Genomic DNA, 19,510 nt, shown 5'->3' with positions numbered 1-19,510 from the left:
GGTATAAACCCTCAGCTGGGCAGTTTCAGGCACCAGCTGCGGAGGGTGGGGGGAGATACTGGACCTGAGCTGCTGTTAGTTTTATGGAAGAGCCCTTGTCCTTCCCCGGTGACAGAGCAGACCCTGTACAAGCCACATTGCTAGCTGCGATGTGCAGAAAGGGAGAAGGACCTTCCCCAAATTGCTCACTCCAGAAGAACCCTTGGTGACTTCTTTTCACCTCCAAAACCAAGTCGCCACCTGTGCCTGTGACAGCCTACCAGCGGACCACTGCGACTGAGATCAGTGCCAGGGGTCGGGCCAGAAGCAGACACGACTGGAGCTGGAGTTCTGCTGGCTCCGTGTCATGTTGCTGTGCCTGGGCCTGGAGATTTCCATGCAGGGGTTTTGGGGATGGAGGTTTAAGTGGTGATGAAGGAATGTGCTGCGGTCACTGGGGCACCCCTAGGTACACACAGCCTCTGCCTTGTCTGTGCCGACCTCAGGAATCATACAGCCATGGGGTAAGCATTGCCGATCAGCCTGAAATCCGTTCCTGCCTGTCACTGAAGCCAACACGAGCAGGCATGGCGTGGCAGCATTCCCCTGGATCATCTGGGGCCGATCGTGAAACCTCCACATTAGCTGTGTGCCCTGAGAGCAGACAGCAGGCGCTTCTTGCACACCACAAAATAGTTCTGTGTCCCCACCTTGAAGCTGCTTCTGATCTCATTCCACCCCAGAGCATGAAGGTGGCAGCGTTTGGATGGCCAGGCACTGTGGGGGCAGCGGACTGGAGTGCCAGACCTCAGCTGCAGAAATCAGGGCCATTCCCTCAGACCAAGAGAGTGCTGCTGATGGCAACAGCAAGGCTGTTCTCCATACGAGCGCTGTGTCCGTGTGGTGTCTGGGGACCTTGGTGCCCTCCTTTGCTGCAGCTCTGCCTCGAGGCCCGCCTGTGTTGGGCACATGTGGGACTGGGTTAGAAATGAATGGAAGAAGACAGATAGTACACACGTTACGTGTAAAGCTGAAACAACCAGTGCATATATTTTTTTATCATGAAATAAGTAGCTTTCTTGCAGATTTCTCACAGACACTCAAGCTGTTGATACCTTTAATTACCCATCACACTTAATATATGTTCCTAAGCATCAGGCTCCCTTCCCCCTTTTCTTCCTTTCAGTAACACTAAAGATTATTGCTATTCAGCTTTTTGCCGGTGTGTATTGTTTTACATTGTCAGAATGTCAGATTTGTCTCACTGGCATAATTTTGTAGTATTAATGTTGCCATTTGGCTACACAACTGTATATTTCCCATGCTGCTGTGAGAGTCACAATTCTTATTCCTTTACTTCTTTTAAATCCTTGCTACACGAAATACATGACTCAGCTGAGTATCTCGACTCTTTGATTTCTTACTTAACAGACAATAAAGTTCTGGTTGAAATAGTTAAAATCAGATAACTTATAACCTAGGTTCTGAGAGGTTTTTTATGTTACTAGCCTAATAATCCTGAGGTCAGCCCCTGAAACATGCTGTATAAGGAAACAACCACTTCAGTACATTGCTGTGTATGTTTTTGGTCTCATTAGAAATAGATGTCTTGAAGGGATCATTTTGTCTTTTCTAATCAATACCCTTGTTAGAAAAGAGGTCTTCAGTCCAGCAGAAATCCACCATCTAGTTCTGTTACTGTATTCCCTTGATAATACTTTAAAATTAAATTTCATTTAACTTTCTACACAGTGCATAAGGATGTGTAACCAGAACTTGATCTTGTTTGAAGATTGTGTCTGTATTTGGTTCCATGCTGTACTTAATTATAACTTTCTTTCTTCAGAGACTGTTCTTACTCCACAAATACTCTTTAGTGTTAAAGTGTAAGAAGACGTCCTTATATTCCTTAACTAATGGATTATTAATAAAATATTTTAAAAAACAGTGGAATTTGTCTCAGGAGTCAGTCTGTTACAGCTCTCACTCAGAGAAAGTTGTGGATGGCTCGTCTTGTAACTTTGGAGTGGCTGGACCCTGGGAAACGTGTTTTTTAATGCTTACTCATTTCTCGACTGTTGAACTGATTCCTAGAAGGAAGAAAAAAAAAGTCCAATTTTGTACATTATCTTGTTGGGGATTTTTATGGGGAAAATAAGCAGAAGCATCTAGCAAACAAATGGTGAGACTTCTCATAGCTGGTGCAGTAGGTTAAATACTCAGTGGCTTGTGTCCAGCAAGATTGGCAAGAAGATGTCTGGCAGTGCCTGAGGACACCCTATTAACCTCCCATGCATCTCCCTGTCTTCCTAGGATGCATTCCCTACTTGAGCAGATAGTTTCCATTATTGCTTTATGCTGCCAGGACTACGGGGCCATAAAATCTCATTTTATCTGCATTATAGAGGTAATAAATCTGCACTTAGCGTAGTGTTTGCTGATAGTGGTTACAGGGAACTCTGTCAAACTGCGTAACTCTGAGTTTTTCTCTTAATGACAGGTAACGAGCAAGGAAGGACCTTTGTGGGGCGTGTGACTGCACGCCCCACGTCCACCTCAGTTCACAGCACGTGATGCTTGCAGGAGGCTGCTGAGGGGAGCAGCTGGGAACAGGGCAGCACCTGGATTAACGGAGCAGGGGGACAAATGGACAGAGCGGTTACAGGGGAGCTGGGACTCCGGAGGATTTGAGATAAGACATTTGTTTGCATTTCATTCCCTTGGCGGTATTTATTGCCGTGGTGTGCTGTGCTGTGATGCAGCTGGCAATATCACCGCGCTGGGCTCGAGGCTCTCGTGGTCTCAGGTAGCTCAGCAAGGGGCCGGCGCAGCACGTTGCCCAGCGCAGCCCTGCAGTGAGTGGCACAGCGGGAGGCAACGCGCCCTGCTGCAGCGAGGTGGCCGGGGATGCTCCACAGCTGTTCCCATCCCACTCTGGATACCGACCGCGCTGTGGGCAGTGTGTACCTTAGTGGTTAGAAAGCCTCTCCCAGGCTCTCCAAACAGCAGCGAGACCCCTGCTGTGTTTTACAGCCATGCCCGAGGGAGAGAGGTCTCACCGAGGACAGTGACGCCATCTCCTCGCCTCTTTGCAGCGATGACACTTCTGTCACATAGCCTGGTCCCAGCCCCAGCCCTGAGTGGATGGCAAAGGGTTTCTACTGGGAAAAACAGCTTCCAGGAGCACGTCCTGCGGCTGTCACAGTGCTGTAGGGTGCCCCAGTTTTGGCTCCCCTTCCCAATACTGACCACAAAGCAGATGCTAAAACCCCACGTGTGTGTACGTAAGTGAAAAGCTCCCAGGCTGTTAGCAGACAGGGGAGCCACAATTCCACATAGAATAATAAATGGAGTGAATTCAGACAGGTTAATCTCCTGCTTCATCCTCTGAAACTACTAATGGTGTCTTGGGGACCTCAGTCTGCAATTAATTGGTGTAAATCAGGAGCACTGTTGGAGCTAATGGAAATTCACTGAGCAAGGGGTGAGCGAAGCCCCGCGAGGCTGGCTCTCATGGAGGATAACCTCGTGGGGAGGGTCAACAGATGGATGGACCCCTCTGCAGGAGGGAGGATGGCCACCACATTGCCTCAGCACGGGCTGGGCACCTCCATGTTGCAGCTCTGCTGTGTTTCAAAAGCCTGCACTTTCTGCTCACTGTGTGATAGGCAAATTCCTGCATCCAATACAAAGCAACTTTTTAGACTTCGTAGTTTACAGAGCACAGAAAAACGTGAGTGCTCCAGATTCCTGTCCTCAAGTAAGTCTAAGAAGAGCCCCAAACCTGCATTTTTCTTTTAAAAAAAACTCATGGCTTTTCAGGTGAGTCCCATTTTTTGGCAGAACCACACCTGTGACTTTTGAAATTGACACCAGTGATGTCACTGATGTCATTTGCAAAACCTGGGCTCAATTTAGAGATGCTCTGAAGAGATAGCTACCTATCCCTGCTCCTCAGTCCTGCCACTGCCACCCAGGACACTGCCCTTGCACAGGAGCAAAAGCATCCAAAATTTGTGGTTCCTGGGGGAAACAAGCCCTGTAAAGCACACTGAGTTTTGTTTCCCTTGGAGCTACTGATCCTGACAAGCTGTTCTTGGGGCCAGCCGGGCTCTGGAGCCTGCTCACCATGCTGGTGGAGTCCCTGGAGCTGCTACAAGCTCATGATGGCTGCGTATGATAAATGCTTGCATGGTGGCAGCCAGGAAGACAGCTGGGGAACAGGAGCAGAGTTTGTGCAAAAGGTCAGGGACAGCGCAGAAATTCAGATGTTACCAGGAGGCCAGCAGAGCCAGCTCAGCCCAGAGCAAATTCTTCCCTCCACTAAATGAGCAAACCTTTAATGTGGAGCAGATGCAGCGATGTCTTCTTTCCTCGCTAGCTGACTCCACCACGCGCAGAGCGCACCAGCAGGAGAGCCACGCGTTGCCTGTTTTGCAAAGCATTTTCATCAGGCTTCTGGACAAGTTTGCAGGGTTAGCAACCTGGTACATCAAGCTCTGGTTTTGTTTGGAAAGGAGAAAAAAGTTGCCATCCAATTTTAATATATATATTTTTTTCCCTTCAAACAAACAACACAAAAGGCTTTGATCCGTCATCGAAGGGATGACTTTGCTGCTGTTGATGATGGCAGGGAGTTGTGTTTGTGGAGAACATGGGCCAGTGGGTTAACCGCAATAGGGAACCGCTGTGGCTGCAGGGCTGGACCCTGCCCTCACCCTCTGCCTCCGTCCTGGACGCTATTTCCAAGAGCGGGTTGCTCTGAGTGGTGACAAGCAGGAGCGAGACCCTCAGGCAGACATGAGGAAAACATCCCCTGCCATTAGCACAGGCTGTGCTGGCCAGCTGGGACCTGTGAGGGGAGAACTGGGAGGGGAGGGATGTGAGGAAGAGACCCATGAGGGGACACCCATGAGGGAAGACCCCTCAGAGGAGGTCCTCGATGCAGCTCTGGTGAGGGGAGAGTGGTGATGGGGGACCCACGAGACCAGCAAGGGGCCAGGGTTGAGGGGAGACCCCTCAGAAGAGACCTTTGAGGGGAGAGCCATGAGGAAAGATCCCTCAGAGCAGGTCCGTGACGCAGCCCTGGTGAGGGGACAGTGGTGAGAGGACACCCATGAGGGCAGACCCCCTCAGAGCCGATGACCCATGCAGCAGCTGACGAGGGGACACCCACGAGGGGTCCCCCCGACCCCACACAACATGGGTGCCGAGACACCCCTCCCCGAGACCGACTCCCACCCGCACTGCTGCCTCCCCCCGGCCGGGAAGGACATCCCCGGAGCCCTGCCAGCCCCGGAGCCGTGGCAGTCCGCTCCCGACCGGCCCCATCGCGGCGCTGCGGGCGGATGCACAAGATGGCGCAAGGCGCTGCCCGCCCCCGCCCGCCGGCGGCCCCGCTCCCTCAGCGCCGCCCCCCCGGCCCCCTGCCCGCCCGCCCGCCCGGCGCGGCGGCGTGCTCGCACGGAGGGGAGCTGCGCTGAAATCCGCTTTTTGGCTTTTTCACCCCCGTTTTTTTTTTTTTTTCTCCCCCCCCCCCTCTCCCCCCCCCCCCCCTTTCTCAAGCGGAGGGAGGATCTCTGCCTCGCCTCCTCCCTTCCCCTCCCGCCCCGGCTGCTCCCTCCCCGTGGGGCGCAGGGAGGCGAGCCCGCCCGGGATGCCATGGCTCCGCCGGGCTCCGCGCTGCCCGCCTGCCTGCTGGGGCTGCTGCTGCTCGCCTGCCGCGGAGGTAAGGGCGGGGAGGGACGGGTGGGGGACCGGGATCCATCGCCGCTGTCCGTCCGTCCGTCCGTCCGTCCCTCGGCACCCCCTTTTGGGGAGCGGGGACACCCCACGCAAAGCCCCGACCCCAAGCCCCGCAGCAGGCTGCCGGACCCTCCGCTGGTCCCAACCCTTCACCCGTCCCCAGCCGCCACCGTCCCTGCTCACAGCCCATCCCCGTGGCCTCAGGCCCCCCTGGTGGGGGCTCCGAAAGCTCCGGGTGTTGAAGCGTGGAGGTGTGCCACGACCCCCCCATCACCGGTGGCATCCCTCTGTGGGATGGGGTCCCACCGCCACCCGTGGTGGAAGCATCCCCCAGTGGGCGAGGCGTCGGAGGGGGACGGTGGCGTCTGTGGGGACCGCGCTGCCTTCGGCACTGCCAAGGGACGGGGTGGTTGTGGTGGTGGCCGCCTGGCTCTGGTTCCGTGCCTGGAGAGCCCGCACGAAGCCGGCAGCGCGAGCGGGAGACGGCGCCCGCTTGGACGAACCGTGTTGGCCATCGGTAGGTGGTGGCTGCCCGCAGGGACGTGGGGCTGCGAGCTGCTGAACCTCCAAGCATCGAGCTTTTCACGTAAAGCCCGGCTCGGTTCCTTCAGCCACAACCGGTACCACCACCCACCGGGCCGGGGCCGAACTACAAAAACATCAAAGGGGATTTTTCCCTGGACCTACGAGCCCCGCTGATAAACCGCAGTGTTTGCGCTCTGCCATGGATGCTGCTTAAGTGTGGGGCTAATCTGAGAGGGATGCTGAGATAGATGCTGTGCTGTAGCAAAATATTCCCGTGCCTCCTGCCCTCTCTTAGCAGCCTTATAAATAAAAGCAGGAATCGTTTGAAAAACGTACGAGCAGCCCGGCAGGGTCAGAGGGAGAAAAGCGTGCGTTCGATTAATTAATCAGAGGTTTGCTGCCTGATACGAGGGGTGTTTAAGAACCCGGGCTGGGGGGCTCTTCCCATAATAAATCTCGCCACGTGGTTCGAGAAGCCGGTGTAACTCGGGAAATAGAAGTTGTCCGTGGAGCGGGTGTAACGAGGCGGGTCTCGTTGCTCCGTTGGGATACCGCAGTGCAAGGGGATGGATGAAAAAGTACTTTTTTTGGGGAGAAGGAGATTTGAAAGCGAAACTTTGATGAGCTGTGTGTGTGCCTCGCTTATCGCCTGCTGCTGTCGGAACTGCCCCGCGTGCTCGTTTACGCTGCGACTTGGCGAGGCAGCGGCTCCTGGCTTAGGGGGGTGTTTCGCTGGCCCCGCTGCCGGCCGCTTGGCTGCGCATTAAAAGTTTTTCTGCTCTGAGGTTTCCCCCCTGCCCTCGGTGGGTTTACGCACCGTAGGTGCGGTTAGCAGCGGCGTAACGCCGTCTCTGGGCTCTGCTGCATTGAATGAAGCCCCCGCGCCGATGTCAGTCAGTGCCGGAGCAGAAAGGCAGGGGACGGACGGGGACGGATGCTGTGCTTTGGGGACAGATTCTGTGCTCTGGGGACGGATGGGGACAGATTCTGTGCTCTGGGGACGGGTGCTGTCCCTCTCCGTGCGGGATGCTCGCTGCCCTGCTCCTCGGGACGCGGCGCTCGGCTCCCACCCGTGCGGCTCTCCCGAAGCGCAGGCACGGGAGCTGGTCAGCGTGCCGGAGGGGGCTCAGCGGCGAGAGACTATTTTCTTTTCTTTCTTTTCTTTTTTCCTTTTAATTTCCTGGAGCTCTTTGTTCTGGGTGGTGGACAGCTTTTGTCTGTTATTGCTGAGCCCGGCATTCAAAGGCAGGCACAGGAATACCAGCGGCTCCCGGCTCTGCTCAGTAACAGCCTTGGAATTAAGCGTCGTCATTTATATTTAAGTAGGCTTAACTTCTAAATTATTGAAGCTCTAAGCTTTCACTAATTCCTGCTCTGCCTGGCTCTGTCTTCTTGTTTCTAGATTAAAAAAAATAAAATAAAAAAATAAAGATTGCCGTCTCCTAACCCGGTGTAATACCCCCAGTTTTTTCATCACATACCTAGAGGTTATCTGGTGTCACTTCCCCGGTAAAGCTCAAAGCCGACGCGTGAAATTCAAGCCCGCGTTTGGGCTTTGCCTCTCTCGGGGGGTTCGACAGGAGGAGCTCGGGGAGCGGTGCCGGGCGCGAGGCTCGGCGGGTGTGAGCGTGCCACCGCCGCGCACGCGTCCGCCGGGGCCACCGCCGCCAAGCTTCCCGCTGGGAGCACTGAAAAGCTGCCCGAAAGAAAGGGAGAGGGGGCAGCTTGGTCCCCTCCCCATCCTCCCTGCCACCCCCCCGGCACGGGGAATTGAAAATCCTGAGCTAATCACATTGCTCCTCTTCTTATGACCTGTCAGGCTCTGGGCTGGCATGGCACGAGCCCCTCTGCTCGCTTAGGAGCTGATGGTGGAAGGGGGTCCCCGGTCCCGGTGACAGCCCAGGTTCCCTTCCCCTCTTTCCTGCTCCAGCCCGGTTGTAGCCGAGCACCGCAGTGCCACCAGCCTGCCTCAGGCCAGCGTGGAGCAGCTCAGCAGCAGAACTTTTGTGCGGAGAGCTGCTAAACTGCTCTCACGGCGTGCGTGCAAACGAGGAAGCCTCTCTCCTTGCCCTCTGCCTGCGTGAACTTTCTGTGGTTTCCTTTCTCCTGTGGGGTTGTGTCCCGGTGCTGGAGCTGAGCACACACTTCACTCCATAGCCTGCGGCGGGGCTGGGGCAGAAGATGCTTTCCTCCATACCCCCTTCCCCCAGCTTTTATTTCTTTGTGCTTTTGCTCCTGGGCTTCTGCCCCCGGATATTGTCCTTTTATTTGATCTAACCAAACAACGCAGGAGCCCCCCTCTGCAGATCAAGAATTCCCATCTACATCAATAACGTCGGGCAGGAACAGGAATAGTCCGTTCAAAATTACTTTGAAATCACAAACTTATTTGAACTTTACTGGAGCTTTTAGTTTTACAGAGTTTCAAAACCAATAAATTACGTAGCAGGGCTCATGAAAATCTACCCGAGTCCGCTTATCCAAAAGAATATGCAACATTTTGCTTTTGCAAGAAAATAAAAATAATTGTTTACACATGTTCAGGAGTCGTTGGCAGGCATATAAAACGGGCGGTTAAGGAGGCGAACATGTCAATAATTGCACTTTAAGAGAAAAGAGAGGCAAACGGGCGGGCGCACCAAGGAAGGCGCGCGGCGTACCCGTCTGGCCTCGCTCTTATATCAGATGTCGCTGCTGCGTCGCGCCCTCCGCTCGAGAGGAGCCCGGTCCCTTAACAACCCGGCCCTGCTCCCGCGGTGGTAATTTAAAACCCGAGTTTCAGGGCAGAGTCGAGGATTTGCTGCCTTTTTATTTTTTTATTTTTATTTGCGCACGTGATGAAGCTCGCCGCGAGTCGGGAGGAGGCGGGCTGCGGCGGGTGGCGGCTTGCGGGCAAAGATGCTGTCGCACGAGGATCTTTGCTGCTGAAACCCGAGTGTGTGTGAAACGGGAGAGAAGTGCGAAGGGGATGGCTCCGGTTTTGGTGCTAGCAGGTTTTTGCTTCTGGTTTTGAAGCTAGCTTCCTGGGGAAGGCTCTGGTTTTGGAGCTGGCAGGGACCCGCGCTTCCACGTCGCAGGGTGGGAGGTGAGGGGGCAGAGGGAACGGCAAGCAAAGGGAGGGAGCTGGGAGCCTTGGAATCCCCTGGATGAGAGTTTCCAAGGTTTTAACGTGCACAGAAACCTCTCTTCCTGCAGAAGGACCTTGCCTTTCCTTCCCTTGCTCACCGGGCAGTCCTGCCCCCGAGCACTCAGGCTGAATTTCTAGGGCGATGCGATGGGGCCGCTGATTTTTGGCTGCGGGGAGCCGGCTCTGCACACAGCATTCCCCTTCTCGGCCGCTGCGTTTGCTGTCCTGTGCTTTCCTGCTCCGTATTTGTGTCGCTGATGCCCTCAGCGGTGAGGCTGTGATCTGGTCAGGGCTGCGAAGCACGTGGGGAATGCAAATAACAACGCGCCCTACGCTCGGGCTGCTGCCCTGCTCTCCGGCTGCCTCGCCGTGCACGGAGCTACCGCGGGCAAGTGGCTCAGAAAAAGCTCTGTGCCCTTGGCAGCCACACGGACAGGTTTCACCCCGCTTGATTTAGAGACGGGGGAGCCCATGAGGACTCGGAGCTCGTCCTGGAAAGGGGTCTTTGTGCTGGGAATGCTTCCTGCTTCCGCGCCGTATTTAACGAGCGACCTCCTGGGATTTGCCCGGTCTGGTCTCAAACATCTGAAAATTATTTGGGGCCGTTTCTCTGCCTCTTCGGGCTGCGTTTGCTAAAACCTCGGCATCAGGTGGCCGAGAGGGCGGTTATCCTCACAAAGCCTCCTGCAAGCCCGTCACGAGTGGATGTAGTTTATGCGCCCTGACGGACAAATCGCTTCGTATAACCTCTGTCCGAAAGGAAAGGGACTAAAATAATCTGAGCTAGTAAACTTTACTGCCAGCAAGGTGGTGGGCATGTTACAGCCTATTCTCTTCTCTAAATGTACATTTTTCTGGATACCCTAAAGAGCCAATTTGCGCTTTATTGCAGTGCTCTTCTCGTTAGGGTCTGGGTCAGCCTCAAGATTTAAGGGGGCACCAGCTGGATTTTTAGGTTGCCAATTTCACCCTCCTGAAACCTGCTTGGAGAGCATCTTGCAGGCCTAGGTAGCTGTTCCTTCCATCTCTCCTTGCATTTGCAGAAGTGTCTACAGAAAACACCACCAACAAAAAACAAAAAACAGGAGTAATTTCCTGTGGGGCTGCCCCAACGCACACCCACGTTTTCTGTCCTAACACCGACCCGCAGCCCGCTGCCCAAACCCCGCTTCTGGTCTCGCGGGAGCCCCAGGGCTGCTTTCTTGTGATTTTTCTTGCAGCAGGACCTTGGTGGAGGCCAGGCTCGCCGGCGGCTCGCTGCTGATTTATGCCGCGTTACGCTGGGAACAAACACGGTAAATCAGGAGAGGGCAAGCAAGAGCCTTCTGCCCGCGAGAGGCAGCTTGCGGGAGGATGTCGGGGCGATGCGAGAGGAGCTGGGGCTGCTGGCGTCTCCTTGCCGAGCTGGGACGGGCAGCGAGGGCCTGGCTGCTCCCACAGCGTCTCGTTTAATGACCTGGGCATCACCCGTTGGGACCACGTGCTGCTGGGGCTGAGGGGTGCAGGAGGATGAGCCTGGGTCCTGCTCGGGCTCTTTGCAATGGGGGCAGTGAGATCAGCCGCTGTGTCTTGCAGTGGAACAGGACGGGAAGCCAAAACCGAATGGAAAAGGACAGTGCTAGGGTATGAGCAAGTTCTTTTGAAGCTTTGAACATGAATCACAGTGTCAAGTAAAAAATAATTAAAGTTTTTTTTTTTTTAAATGTACTTCAAAGTGTCTTTTAAGCTTCCCATTAATTCCAAGTCCTTTCTCTCAGCGCTAAATAAATCTCTCGGTTCAAAAGCACAAGTGCTAATTGGTTTCTCTGAGTACGCCTGTCTGCTTGATCAATAGGGGAAGGAGTTTTTGTTAAATATTTGCACGTATAGCCTCATACTGTATTGCTCAGGGAGATGGTAAATGTTTCTCCAAAGGAGACTTGTAGGATGAGGATTCCAATAATTTTCCCGTGGCCTTTATGTCACAGCTAATAACGCTTCCTCCCTCCGTCCTGCTGCAGAAGTAAAGCAATTTTCCCTCGTGTGCTGCCTGTAACGGTCTGAGAAGAGCTGATCCTGTCCCTGCGTGGCACCCCTGTGCTGAGCAGGCGGTGCTGGGAGCCTTGGAGCCCTCCTGGAGGTGCCCGGGACGTCGCGTGGGGTGAGGCAGGTTTGGGCACGCAGCCAGCAGCTGGGGCAGGACGGGGCTCCTAGTGTCCCTGTGAGCGCACACGGCCTCAGTGGTTTCCTCTCCCTCGCAATTAATTGCACTGTTTCTGTTTCCATGTGCCTTCGGAGTGTCATTTACTTCCAATTTCATCGTTGGTGCGCCTCGCTGCTGAGTGCAATCAGATGTTTGTGCTAATGGAGCTGGCTTCCCCTCTCCGCTGTTACCTCCTGGCTGTGTGTGATCTCCCTTGTGGAGCAAACGCTCCTCGTGGTGCCAGCAGCCTTCACCTCCTGCCTCGGGCGTCCTCAGCCGGCATCCCCATCCCTTTGACCCTCATCGTCCCACGGAGGCATTTGGGGTCCGTCCTGGGGACCTGGAGCCCCACAGTGCCAGTCTTGGGAGGCCAAACCCCAGCCTCTGTTCAAAGCCCGGTCTTTGAAAACCATTTTCGATGTGAGTAATCCCAGCCTGTGGCGTTTCCCAGCGTGGTCACGGCCAGAGGGTTGAAAGGGGATGTTTAGGAAGGGACAAAGAACCTATAAGGTCCCTACCATGCCTTGCACCCGGTTATGTCCAGAGCAGCTGTGCACTGACCATAGGTTGGGGGGTTTGTGGGCCAGTTTCCTATTTTTCCTCCTCCTGGTGCATAGCACTGGGTGATGCAGCATCCTAGAGCCTCACTTCTTCTCTTTTTTTTTTTTTGAGGAAAACTTCCAGGAACGCGATGCTGCACCCTGTAAACTTTGCAGAGTGGGACAGCGAGGCCCTTGAGGACCAAAGCGGAGTTTTTCAAGGCGATTTAGGATCTGTCTGCTTAATGATGCAACTTAGGCAGCTTCAGGGTGTGCAATGTGCCAGGGAAAGGCTCTGGGACTTTTGAAGGGCTCCTCCCCACGTCTTTCAGCATCGAACTGTCTGGGGAGAAGCGAGACTTGGCCCGGAGTTGGTGTTGGGAAGCCCGTGCCGGGCGTGTGTCTGAGCGCCCCGCTCCTAATTACGAGCGGCGTCGCTTCTGCTGCTCGAGCAGCCCCGAGTTAGGATGCAGACCGACTGTTTATGGAGGTAAACATGATTATCTCCAATCACAGGCCCTAATGACGGTTATTATAATGACAGCGATTGTGGGAAGGGCGTGTAATTATGTTGATTCTTCCTTTTATTGTACATCTCATAATAAGCTATTTTATCTAAGAGTCCAGGGGAGCGGGGGGAAAAGACGGGGCATTTAATTCATTAGGGATTTTTCCTGATTGCCTGTTAGGTTAAATCCTGAAATCCCGGTCAATTTTATCGAGTCAGAAGCCCCCCGGGCTCCGTGGGGAGGCAGGAGGTGAGGGTCCTTATCCTGCCAACAGGGGATGGGGCCCCGGCACGGTAGGTGCTGTCGAGACTCTGGCCACTTTGCAGAAAAATGCGGAGCATTCGTCTAATTCCTTAATTTTTACCCCCAAAAAAGTAACTGGCGGGTTTGTGCTGGCTGCAGCGTACCTTGCGGAGAGGACCCCAGGGCTATCCTGTTAAAAAAAAAAACGCACGCTGAGTGATGGGTCACCGAGCTGGCTGGAGCTCGCCTGGCATTTTAAGGCTTAATTGGTTAATTAAACGTGTGCTGGAGGTGTCCTCACTGAGCAGGGTTCGCCCGTTCCCTGCACACGCTGATACCTTGCCAGCAGTACCTTTGACCCGCCGAGCACTGCCCCAGCCTGCTTTGTCTGCTCCGTCCATCTGCCTCGGCTCAGGTTGCACTCAGTGTTTATCCCCCGTAATCCAATTTAAGTTGCCGTAGAAAGCGGTGGGGGTTTATGGAAAGAAAGGAAAAAAAATCTCACCGGGTTTGCAGAGCCAAAAAGACAGGCTTTTTTTTTTTTTTTTTTTCCTTTTTTTTTTCCCTTTTAGGCTAACTGGCTCCTCTCATCCCTTTTATTTCTACCATGCATTAACGCTCTTCCCCCGTTACCCCAGCGCATCGGGATGCTGTCGGTGGCGGGGTCGGTCGGAGACGGGCGTTACAAGGGCCGTGCCGTGGCTGATGCTCGCCCAAAGACCTTGCCCACGTGTGCCCCAGTTCCTCCAGCAGCTGTGGAGTTGGTCCCTGGGATCCCGTGGAAGAAGGAGAAGCTGCACCACAGGGCACAACCACTGGAAGCCTCCCCCCATGGGTGGCTGTAGCACAGGAGAGCAGCTAGAGGCTTTCCAGGGGGTTCACATGAAATCCTACTTTTCTTACTCTCCTGGAATTTCCTCTCCGTTGCTCTTGTTGTTTAAAAAACAATCGCCTCCATCCCTGCACTTACACCCTTCGGATATTTGTATGACTCCTGTTTCTCGGTCGCTTTTTTGTCTTCCATGGCAGCGTGTGTTTTGGGCTAATCTTTAAATAATAGCTCCATTTCCGTCGTCTTCTGTAGTGCCTAATCACGCCTGTATGGCAAATTATACCCTAAAAAGGTGTGCTGGACCAAGTGAAGCGGAACACGCCACGGTGTTTGAGTGGTCTGTTGGCAAAAGAAGAAAATCAGCACGTATCTGTGTGATGGGAAGCGAGGGTTTGCCCATTGTCGGTACAGATTCCGCAATAACTCCCGTGCCCTGAGATTTCGAGGGCAAAGCCTTGGGAGGCAAAGCATTCCCAACGGCTCCTTGTTTTTCTGAAACGTTTTCCCCATCACCCTTAGCAGCTGGCTCTCTTTTTGTCTTGCGAACGCGTTGCTGACTCCGTCCTTCTCTCTCCTCCCTGCCTTTTAGATTTCGGCCGTTCCTCCGAGCTGGCGTTCGTGGTGGAGCCCAGCGACGACATCGCGGTGCAGGAGCAGCCCTTGATCCTCTACTGCCAGGTGGAGGGCATCCAGCCCATCACCATCACGTGGCGGAAGAACGGCGCGATGATCGTGGACAGCGAGAACGCCTTCATGTTGGCCAACGGCTCGCTCTACGTCTCCCGCTTCCAGAGGGTCCGCGGGGACGGGTCCTCGGACGAAGGCGAGTACGACTGCATGGCGCAGAACCACTACGGGCTGGTGGTGAGCAGGAAAGCCAAGATCCAGGCAGCCAGTAAGTACGGGTTTCGTCCCGGCTGCAACCTCGTGGGGCAGCTCTTCTACGGTGCTGCGTGCTCGGCGGAGGGAGGCTTAAGGAGGGGAAGAGAAAGAAGAGCAGGGAGCCGGTGTGGGGATCTGGCATCTAATCTGTGCGGTTGTCCAGCTGTGAAAGAAGAGCTAATCAGCCTTCTCGGGGGGAGAAAACTAACAGCCAGCTTCTAGCAGTAAATCTGTCTCGGAGGGGTGAGTTACGATAAAGTCATGGAGTGAAATAGTCGGTGGCCCGTGTCTCTCCTGCGGTAGTTTTGGAAGCCCCTCGGCTCTGCAGCGCGGTCGGGCTCTGCTTGGCAGGCAGCACATCCTAAACCTTCGGCAAAGACCTTTTGAAGGTCATGGTTTCTTTCCTTTTGTTATTTAAGACAGGCAGTGTGGAGGCAGCAAGGTCTTATTTACTACCCAGCGTGGCAGTGCCTTTGGGGGCAAGGCTAACAACGCCAGACAGATTGTCTGCTGGGGGAGCCTGGAGGAGGAGAGAGATGAAAATGTCAGCGAGGGAATGAAATTTAAAGGTGGGGGAGGAAGAATTACAGGGCTGGCTGCGACTCCAGCCCTGCACAGCGCCCGGCTTAGCCCCTTGAACCTAGAAATGTTGCTGCAGCCGGAGCACTTGGCCCATTTGGGTCGTCTGAAGATGGTTTCCCCCTTGCCAGCTCTGGTTTCTGGGTTGAGTTTGTCCTGGGGCTGATGGCAGAGCTGAGGAGCTGTGACATGGTGGCTTCTGTCCCTGTTGTGGTGGTGGCTGGCTTTGGCCACAGCCTGTCTGCAGGCTGCGGAGGGGCGGCCACCAGCCCTTTTTGCATCACACCAGAAGTCACTGCTGGGTTTGACCGATATTCAGCGGGGATGTGGGTGTTCAGTATGGCCCCGAGACCTGGCCAAACGCTGGTTTGTTAACTTCAGTTTTACTGAAGTGTTCCCCAGCTTGTCTGGGAGGCGACTGCCACTCTTCTCAGTGTGCAAGCCACTTACACCACTTCCATTGTGTCTGCAACCCACGCCGTGCAAAGCCTATAGCAAAGTTTGGGGCCAGACCCAGGGTCCCCCGGCTGCAGTCCCCAGCCTGGGGGGCCCTTTGGAGCGCGGCGTCCCGCTCCCCGCAGCGCTGGGCCCGCTGGCAGCCCACCAAGGGAACACTTCAGCCCTTGTGTACAACAATTCCCGAGCGCATGAAGTGGCCATCTGCAAACCTAGCTTTTCAGTAGGGTAAGAAATGACATTGTCCAGGAGCCAAGGGCTTTGGGGCCGTGCCAGATTAGCAGCTGGATCTGAAACGTGTCCGTCTTGCGGTGCGAAACCTCGGGGCGCTTTCGGTGAACGGCTCTGGCATTGATGAGCTGGGGAGCTGGCTGACGCACGAGCACAATGCCAGGCTTCTCTGACCTGTGGACGGGAGACAGGAGAGCCAGAGAGGAGTTACCGTTGGGATAGCGGATTGTCGATGAACACTGCTATCTCGGCTCCTGCATCAATATGTACGGGATGTGCCGTGTGGCCCTGAATGGCGTTTCCTTTTGTAGCTTCGCGTGAATCAAACCGAGAAAGAGATCGTGTTGAAAATCCTCCGGGTCCGCGCTGGCTTCAGGCTTGGTTTGTTGCCAGCCCTAAGGAAAGGTCTGGGGGAGGCCGGCACCAAACATGGGCACCTGGCCCCAGCGCCACGTGCGCCTGCTGGCAGCGGGACTGGAACAGGGGATGTCGTGGGCAGGTGTAACCCACGTCTCTGGTAAGACCCTGAGTGTGTGCCAGCAAAGATGAGATCTCCCAAAAGCAAACCACAGTTGTACCCTTGAGTCCCCATGTCTCAGGCTGGTGGCATGCAAGTCATAGTGATTTTTTTTACCCCAGCTCCAGATAAGGGAGTCAGACAAGGTGGGGAAGGTAATTATCCCCGTTTTAGTGACGAGGGGACCATTGCCTTGAAGCCGTGGGTGCTGGCTGCCTGGAAACAAAAAACCCAAGCGCTGAGCAGACCTTTGCGGAGCAGAGTAAATACTGCCGGTGGGTAAAACCTCATCCCCGTGCCGAGCTCTTCTTCTCCCCGAGCCTGACATCCGAACACAAAAGCAGAGGAGAAATAAAAACCTCTCGCAAACAGAAATCTTGAAAGTTGATCAAGGCCGTGCTACTGCGGAATAAAAGGGATCTGACGGAGCGGAGCCCCTCGAGAGCCCCGCTGCACTTTTCGCTGTCTTCAAAGGCGTGCCGTCGGTCTCATATCACCGTTACAGCCCCTGGCTTCGGGTTATTGCCTGGAATATAATCTGCTCGGCTCGGAGGAATGTCCATATTTGCATTCAGGAAATGTGGGTTGGATATCTTGTTTTTTTTATGTTTCAAATTTACTTGGACGCTGGGCGCGGAGCAGAATTTAACTGGAAGAAGGTGCTGCGCTCAGCCGCCGCGCGTGCGGCCCCGCTGGGCTCGCTGCGTGTGCGTGGGGCGGGCAGATGAGCCCGGCTTTGCACGGAAGCCACGGGTTTGGCACAATCTGGAGACTGTGGAGCTGCAGAAATTTACGGTTTTGCCATAGCAGTAGGTGAGCTGTATGTAAAGGTGGGGAAGGGGACAGCCCGCGTTGTCAGTCCTGGCTTCCCCTGCTGCCTTTGGTGAGTCTTGTCGCTCTCCTGCCTCAGTTTCCCCATGGAGCGGGCACTTCTGAAAATCTTCCTGCTAGAAATTGGCTTATGGAATTTTCCTAACTGCAATTCTTTGGAAAAATCTGTATTTTATCATTGGTAATCGAAGATTCTCAGCAGAGGAAGGTGGATCTTGGCTGTTTTGTGGATTGGCAGGCCACGTGCTTAACACCTTGATGACATTTTTGTACTGTAACCTCCTTTAGAACAAGTACAAGTCTGCAAGCAGCGTGTGCATGACCAAGCCGAGCAGAGGCCCTCGGCACATCCATCCTCTGCCCGACACGTTGCCTGTGCCAGCAACCAGTGCCTGCCTTTGCTGTCTGGGGGCGAAGACACCCCCGAGCAGTAAGCACCGGAGTCCACTCCTTTGGAAGAGGGGCTCCCCAAAATGCAGCCGCTTTTCCTCTCCTCACCCCCTTTTGCTTAACTCAGCCTTCCTCCACTCCGACCGCGCTGCCTCCTGGCATTTCCAGCCTTTTGGCCAACGCTGTCATTTGACGGAGCCGGCTCCACATCATCGTAAATCACAGCCCGGGCGGTGGAGTAGGACCCATTGATTCTATCACTCAATAACGAGCAGTTACCACTAATTGGAAATCACCATCAAACCGGGGATTGGATCAGGCTCTGAACGCATCCGGCCTGAGAGCAGCGATTGTCACCGTTTGATCTGGTGCTATTAAAAAAAAGGGGAAGGTAAGTCAATCGTGCGGCTTAGATCCAGGAGGATATTTCATGACGCTCGGTGAAACGTACCTGAAATACTGTGGGAGGTGGGAGTGAAGCTGGAGAGGTCGGGGCTGGCAAAAAAGGCACTTTTCCTTCCCGTGTCTTGCCACCGGGCACTGCTCTGTAGCCCTGCTTAACACCGTGTATCCCCTGTGCCTGTCACTGCTCCTTTACTCCTTTCTCCTTCTGCATCCTGCCCCAAATCCCGTTCCTCCCCAGCACGTTGCCTGGCCACCCCTGGCCTCTCCCAGGACAGGGGCTCAGCTCTGCCATCATCCCCCAGCTCCCCTCGCCCAGCCCGGGGCTCTCCCTAAAACCGCGCCGACCACCGAAAGCCCCGGGCCAAGGGTCTCGAGGCCATTTGCAAAATATAAAAAGGGGGCAGGTCTGCTGAATATGCATGCCTGCAAGTTGTTTTCCCCTCGCTAAGCTGCCCGGCGAGGGGAGGAGGTTGGGAATCGCGGGGATTTTAAAGCAGCCAAGACCTTCCCATCGGTTCAGCTCCTCCGCGCGAAATACATTCAGGGTTTAACCTGCAGCCCCCTTTCCAGGCTCCGGGGTGGTGGGAAGAGCTGCTGAGCCCAAATAATGGCAGCATTTATAAGAGTGTGGAGACAAGAAGGAAGTCTAAAAGGATTAGGGAGAGACAAAGGGGGCTGATTATTTTATGGGTCACAATACAAGGCATTAGAGCGAGATCACAAAGGGATGTAATTACAAAAGAAGGCCATACTGGGGGGATCAAACCAGGATTAGAGTGGGAAATGTTTTTACACAGTTTTGTTCCACTCATTATGAAGTTAGCATTTGAAATTAAGGTTTAAATAAGGTGGCACCAAAGTTGTCCCCGAGGTATTTCCCGGGCAGTGCCACTGTTTGGATGCAGGCTCCCAGCTCCCAACGCGAAGTCACGCCGCCAGCGCACGGCTTCGCTGCGGGTTGTTCCTGCACGCACAGCACCCGCGCTGACAGCACGGCCCTGCCTTGTGCCTGTGCTTCCACCACAGCTGGGAACGGGATGCTTTTGTGAGGACAGGTTCCAGCGGCGCGAGGCACGTGCTGGAGGTAAAGGGATGCTTCGGAGGTGCCGGTTTGCTGCTCTGGAGCCGTGTCACTCCCAGGATCTGGGGGCTGATGTTCACTTGCAGTTTAGCCCCTGGTGTTGCACGCCAAGTTTCTCGCATCCACAAACAAAATCTGTGTTTCTTTTTCCCCTCTTTTTCTTTGCATTTCATGCTCTTTCTTCTCAAATACTGAGGAGTGAGCCTGAGCAGCGGGGCTTAGTCTGGCACCAGCGGTGTTCCGCTGCCTAATGCCTCTGCTTTGAATGCTCCCAGCTCTCAGGAGACCCAGAGCACATTGTGGGCTTGTAGCAGCGGTTCCCAGGGGGGAAAATACCCATGAGGAACCACTAAAAAAAACTAAATAAATAAAAATGGAGTGAGGCAAAAAGACTGAGAGAGGCTTGCAGGGGAGGGACATGATGGGCGAGTGGGTTATTTCTCTCCATCAGCTCTTT

General features: G+C 54.4%; 2 protein-coding genes and 1 long non-coding RNA gene across 3 annotated transcripts in view; 2 read left to right on the top strand and 1 right to left on the bottom strand.

Moving 5' to 3' along the window:
- The window catches only part of IGDCC4 (immunoglobulin superfamily DCC subclass member 4), an 88,367-nt gene extending 84,732 nt beyond the window's left edge, over positions 1–3,635 (top strand). Inside the window, exon 21 of the transcript XR_004753591.1 lies at positions 3,620–3,635. The gene's annotated coding sequence lies outside the window, so the exon portion shown is untranslated. The remainder of the gene's footprint in view (positions 1–3,619) is intronic.
- On the bottom strand, positions 1,789–4,749 carry LOC118172217. Its single transcript, XR_004753592.1, has 2 exons — positions 4,317–4,749; positions 1,789–2,069 (listed from the first exon to the last, which is right to left on the bottom strand). It is a non-coding gene; the product is annotated as an uncharacterized LOC118172217 (long non-coding RNA).
- A 783-nt stretch (positions 4,750–5,532) lies between these two features.
- IGDCC3 (immunoglobulin superfamily DCC subclass member 3) overlaps positions 5,533–19,510 on the top strand; it is an 88,968-nt gene continuing 74,990 nt past the window's right edge. Inside the window, exons 1-2 of the mRNA XM_035336171.1 lie at positions 5,533–5,707; positions 14,271–14,576. Coding sequence (XP_035192062.1) covers positions 5,641–5,707; positions 14,271–14,576 — 373 coding nt within the window. The 5' untranslated portion in view covers positions 5,533–5,640. The remainder of the gene's footprint in view (positions 5,708–14,270; positions 14,577–19,510) is intronic.

Source organism: Oxyura jamaicensis, chromosome 10 (assembly GCF_011077185.1).
Source record: "Oxyura jamaicensis isolate SHBP4307 breed ruddy duck chromosome 10, BPBGC_Ojam_1.0, whole genome shotgun sequence".
In the NCBI taxonomy this organism is placed as follows: Eukaryota; Metazoa; Chordata; class Aves; order Anseriformes; family Anatidae; genus Oxyura; species Oxyura jamaicensis.
The sequence above is the reverse complement of the archived record's forward strand: the minus strand, read 5'-3'. Positions and strand labels throughout refer to the sequence as shown.